The 6,144-nt window shown below is 32.3% G+C and overlaps 1 protein-coding gene across 1 annotated transcript in view; it reads right to left on the bottom strand.

Moving 5' to 3' along the window:
* Positions 1 to 6,144, bottom strand: part of ITGA1 (integrin subunit alpha 1) — a 153,926-nt gene that overhangs the window by 22,936 nt on the left and 124,846 nt on the right. Inside the window, exon 19 of the mRNA XM_023525132.1 lies at positions 4,339 to 4,419. Within this exon, the coding sequence (XP_023380900.1) occupies positions 4,339 to 4,419 (81 nt within the window). The remainder of the gene's footprint in view (positions 1 to 4,338; positions 4,420 to 6,144) is intronic.

Below are 6,144 nucleotides of genomic sequence, written 5' to 3'. Positions count from 1 at the left end.
TAACCATAAATCATTACCATGAAGATACATCTATTTATTTTATTATATTACCATACTCAGCAAGATCACAATCATAAATAATATAATTATAAAATGATCAAAAATAAAGCCTCTTTAATATAAATCTTCAAATATCAGCAACTATCTATAAATATTCATTATAAAATAGAGGAAAACATACTTGGTTCCATTAATTTGATAGTATAAAAGTTTGGACCTTTAAGGAATAACAACAAAAAATAAAACAAAAGACTTTGCTATTTAGAATAAAGTGAATTATAATAACAAAAAGGTAAGGAATTTGCCTACAAAAGTCTGCACAGTTAAAATAATACCTAAGAAAAACTGGCAAATCTTTTTGTTATACTGACTTACTTTTGTGAAATTATGCCTGAGCGAATGTATGAATTATACAATGCGTGACACTTCCTCATAAATACCAACAGGCAGACCAAAAACTCGATTGTTTTTTTGAAGAAATTTGTCAATAGCAGAGTTCTAGTTTGAGAATCCTTATAATATTTATAAAACTGTATTTCACATTCTGAAAACTAATCTTGGTTTGTGCTAAATTTGGAATTTGGACAGCAAAATACACAGTCCAAAATGCACAATTAATAAAAACTAACTAAAATTTTATCTTTGTAATTAAGTACTAGAGTTTGATATTTGATACTTAAAGCTCTTTTAATCAATTTAGGCTTCGTTCACAAAAAGGATAACTAGAATTCATGGGTCATGAGATTTGCATGGTTATGCTATATTATGTGCAGTTTTTTGGGGGTGGCATTTTCTTCTCCCACATATATCTTGAGTTACATTAAAAAAATTTCTTCTAAAAATCTATAGCTCTGTAGTTTTCTTCTTGCTTTGAAATGGCAATCACAATTCTAGTTGAAGCTTTAATGGGTGGGCTTGAACTACAAGATACAAAGGGTCAAATTGCCAGTCTCTCAATGCACTCTGTTTTTCCTACTTTCCTCAGCCCCATGACTGGCCTGGACATATATAAGTCTTAGCATTCCTAATGAATCTTCAGACCTAGGGAAGATATGAGCAGAGTAGTAGGGCTGAAGAAGCTGTCTATTGCATGTTGACCTAATCGTGAAATGCTTAAATCATAAATCTCGATCTTGAAGCCAAAGTATATTTCAAGTGAAAAGCCCATGTAAAAATTACTTGAAAATTATTCAGATTATCGTCTTATCTCTCTATTGATGACATGAGACATTTTGATTTAGGCTGTTACCCTAAGCAGGAAGGAATTGCCAAAGAAAGGAAGATATGGTTAATAAATGATTAAGATTGTAATTAATGTCTCTAATGGCTGAAATATAATATAAAGTATGTCATTATTTGTTGAGAAATGGAGATAATTCCATGGTTAAAGTGGTCAAAGGAAGAAGTAGACAGGAATTGACACTCCTTATTTCCATGTCAAATTAGAGGACTTATGAGTGTACTTTCTCAAATGTGATGTATGTTTTATAAATTTGTAGAGAAGAAATGCAATTTCACAGTATATTTTATTTGAGATAGTCAAGAAATAGACTTCATGATGAGGTTTCAAAAGTAAATTGGTCTATCTAGCTAGTTCCATAAATTAAAATGCACATAGAAGAAATTTATTGAATTTGATGATAATTATTGTTATTCATAGTTTCCAGGAAAACTAGTAACCATGCCACGTGCATTAGGGAAAAGGTCTTTTTGAATTCTCATTTGCAAAAAGAAGAGCTAAAAGATTTCATTATATTTCATTATATTTCATTCTGACTCAGCCATTTCCAGATATCCAACCCAGTTATCATCATTTTAGGATGTGTATTAAAGATGGCAGAGATCTATTTTGAAGTCTTATATTATAAAACATTATAACATGAGAAAGAATAACTAGCGAAAGTAGCAGTTCTCTTTTTTTTGTTTAAGTCTAAATCAAGTAAGTAACATATTTTCTTATCTGAATCATTTTGATTACTTAAATATTTCCTTCAACTCAATAGTAAATAGAGGAGCAAATATTTATACCGTAAAGCAACCTTCAATGAAATATATGCTAATATCTTGTTCATCATTGTGTGAGATAATTATTCTCTTCTTTTAGGGAAATAAATACTGTTTTTAAAAAGAGATGAAAGTGTTCTCATCACTTCTATTCAACTACTACTAGGAGGTTCTAGCTCAGGCAATTAGATAAGAAAAAGAAATAAAAGGCATTGGATTGGAAAGGATGCTTCTATTTGCAAATGACATAATCTTATATCTAGAATATCCTAAGGAATCAAAGCATCAAAAAGAATAAGATGCTTAGAAATAAATTTAACAAAGGAAATGCAAAACTTGTATTCTGAAAAGTATAAAACACTTTTGAAAGTTATTTGAAGATCTAAATAAATGGAAAGACATTCAATTGTCATAGATCTCAAGGCTTAATATTTTTAAGATGGTAATATTCCCCAAATTGATGTACAGTTTCAGTGTAGTCCTTATCAAACTCCAAGCTGGTATTTATTTTTTAACAGAAAATAATAAGCTTATCCTAAAATACAAGTAGAAATGCAAGGGACTTGGAATAGCCAAACAATGTTGGAAAAGAAAACATAGTTGGAAGACTTAAACATTTCCTGATTTCAAAACTTATAACAAAGCTACAGTAATACAAATAGTTGATAATGGCGTAAAGATAGACATATAGATCAATGGGATACAATTAAGAGTCAAGAAATAATCCTATGTATTTATGGTCAACTTTTCAGTAAGAGTGCCAAGACAATTCAATGGAGGAACGAATAATCTGTTCAACAAATGGTGTGGGACAACTGAATATCCACATGCAAAGAATGTGGATATTCTTTCCTTACATTATACACAAAAGTTCATCAAAAAGGATCAGACCTAAATGTAATAGCAAAACCATAAAACTCTTTGAAGAAAATATAGGAGTAAATCTTTATAAATTTCAATTAGGTAAAGCCTTCCTAGATATGATACCAAAAGTATAAATAAAAACATAAACTGGACTTCATCAAAGCAAAAACTTTTATACTTCAAAGGACACCATCAAGAAAGTGAAAAGGCAGTTTACAGAATGGGAGAAAGTGATAAGGGACTTGAATTCAGAATATGTGAAGAGCTCTTACAATTTAATAATAAAAGAAGACATCCCAATTAAAAAATAAGTCTGAATAGACGTTTCTCCAAAGAAAATATACACATGGCCAACATGAAAAAAAACTTCAACCACCGTTAGCCATTAGGGAAATGAAAATCTGAATCGGAATGCAATACTAATTCACACTTACCAGGATGGCTGTCATCAAAAAGATAGTAACAATGTGGGGAAACTGGAATCCTCATACATTGCTGGTATGGATGTAAAATGGTGTGGGGTCCACTTTGGAAAAGTTGCAGTTCCCCCAAATGTTACACAAAGTTACCATATAACCTAGCAATTTCATCCCTAGGCTAATATCCAAGAGAATTGAAAACATGTGTCCACACCAAAACCTGTACACAACTATTCATAGCAGTATTATTCACAGTAGCTGAAAAGTAGAAACAACCTCAATGCCCATCAACTGATAAATGAGTAAATAAAAGGTGACATATCCACACAATGGACTATTTCTTAGAAATAAAAAGGAATGAACTACGGATACATGAATGAACCTTGAAAACATACTAAGTGAAAGAAGCCAGTCGCAAAGACCACATATTGTGTCATTTCATATGTAAAATGTCAGAATAGGCAAATCCATAGGAAGTAGGTTAGTGGTTGCCTGGGGTTTGGGAAGGGCTGTTGAAGATAAGAGAGCAGTAACTGGTAATGTGTACAGGCTTTCTTTCTGGGTTGTGAAAACGTTCTAAGGTTGACTGCTGATGGTTGCATAATTCACAATTTGATGAAAATACTAAAAGCCATTAAATTGTACAGTTTAAATGAATGAATTGTATGGTATATGAGTTGCATCTCAATGAAGCTTTTATTAAAAAGAGCAAGAGAAATGACGGAAGAGTTTCTATACAAAATTCTAAACCCATCTGTTTGAAAGTTTTTTTTCCTACAGGTCAGAAAAGCCTAACATATAGGAGACTCCATTATGAGAATTTCCCAGCTCCGTTTTATCAGAGAAGTTACCTAGCATAAATTTGTAATTTTGTCTTGGTGTGTGAGTCTGACTCATGCAATAATTGCCTTTTGATTCCAAGAGCTCAAAATTTAAACTTAACCTTCTTCGTTTACATCACCCTAAACTACCATGAAGATTTATATATTTGGCTTTGAGCATATTATTTTTCATATCCAATTGCCACATGTATTTTGTATAATCTGCTTACCATTTCTCCTCTTTTCAGGAAAGGATATCCAACTTTACATGTGATATTATGATTGGATTCACAACTGTCTTTTTGGATAGCCTAGGAAGAGAAAATAAACAGAATTAGGGCAGACACACAGGTGAAATCCTTGAGTTTGGTTTTCTAGAATTTTCCCAGCTGTGCCTTGGACTCTGCGTTGCTTTTTCTCTCAGTTTGGTTGGGAGAGTCACAGCATTCTGGGATCACCTGTCACACAGCCCAAGGAAATCTTAAAAAAATTACTTAAGTTAAGGACATCTAAAGGACAAAACACATCACACTATCCTGTCTAGATCTTCTACTGTGAAATGGATGAACTAATAGCATCTACCACACAGAGCAATTAGGTGGCTGGACAAAATAATCCACACATTGTTATTTAACACAACTCTCTGGCCAATGTAAGGATTTTACATAGAAAGTGGGAAATGGTATCTTGATTTTTCTGCATGTAAATTTTTTTAGTTCAGTACCTGCATTACTCCCTCCCTGTGCTTCTCTTAAACTGTTTTGACTTTGTTATATTTATTGTTTTCTTTGACTCAGTCTCAATTTCAGCAGTTTAAGGACTCTGTGAAACATGATTTTGATATATCAGAGACTATTTTCTCATACTGAATCCAAAAAGAGATACAATCTCTAAAGAATTATATCAAAACAAAAACTTTAAAGAAAATCTTGGTACTTTCACTATTAGAGATTACTAATTTTGTACAAAATGCTTTCTGTTCTTTTAAAATCAACATAGAAAAAAATAGCTCAGTAATATGAAAAGTAGCTTCGATAAATGATTATTACAGGAATAAATAAATAAATAGCTAAAAGTTTACCTCAATTCCTGAAAAAATCAGATTTGGAGAATAATGCACTATGGTTCTGGTGTTATAGGCACTGTCCTTTTTATTTTTGACTGTGATGCTAACGTTGAACTTATCGTTGTGGGACCTGACAATAAGCAGGCCTTTTTCTGTGGTGGATACATCCAGGGTGAGGTCTGAGATACATTTTTCCTTGTTTCCACAATCTTTGGCAAAGGGAATCTGAAATGGTCACAGAAAAGCATTTTTCAAAATTTAGTTAATCATTATTGAAAATTACGTATTAATTTGTGTAAAAGAAATGACATATTGAGAAATAAGTTAGGCAACTCACAAAGAATAGATTTCATAAGATATTTTATATTTGTTCCTATAATTTATAGGGGGAAAGAATCAACTTTTACTTTTAGGTATAAATTCTTCCAGTCCTTTGAAGAATGCAGTTTTCACAGATGTTTTTCAATGACTTTAATGCGGTTGAGTAGAACAGTTTCAAAAAGTTAAGTTCTTTAAGATCTAAGTCCATGAGAACACTTTAACTCAACTCCAATTATGAGATTTTTTATTAAAAGGAATCAAATACTTAGAAATATAATAGAGTTCAGCCAGGAGGGTGGAAAATGGTCAAGCCACATAACCGGGAGTTTTTCTCGACTCTTCTTCATCCAGCCCCTCCTCCTTAAACAGTCCATCATTAAGAGCTGTCCATTCTACCCGTCTTCTAAATGTCTCTCAAGTTCTTACTCGCCTCTGCATTTCCACCACCACCTCTGGTCTCGCCTGAATTACTTTAATTCCTCCTCAAATTAAAGCAACAGCTTCCTAACTGATCTCCTGCAATCACTCTTATTTCCCTCCAATCATCCTCCACATTGCAGCCGAAGTAATCCTTAGAAAAATACAAATCCAGAATTGTCACTGGACCAGTTAATGCCATCAATAGCATTCTATTTCTCTTCAAAAAAGA

The sequence above is a fragment of the Pteropus vampyrus genome, unplaced genomic scaffold, assembly GCF_000151845.1.
Source record: "Pteropus vampyrus isolate Shadow unplaced genomic scaffold, Pvam_2.0 Scaffold531, whole genome shotgun sequence".
Classification (NCBI taxonomy): Eukaryota; Metazoa; Chordata; class Mammalia; order Chiroptera; family Pteropodidae; genus Pteropus; species Pteropus vampyrus.
Note: the sequence above shows the minus strand (reverse complement) of the source record. Positions and strands in the feature narration are given on the sequence as shown.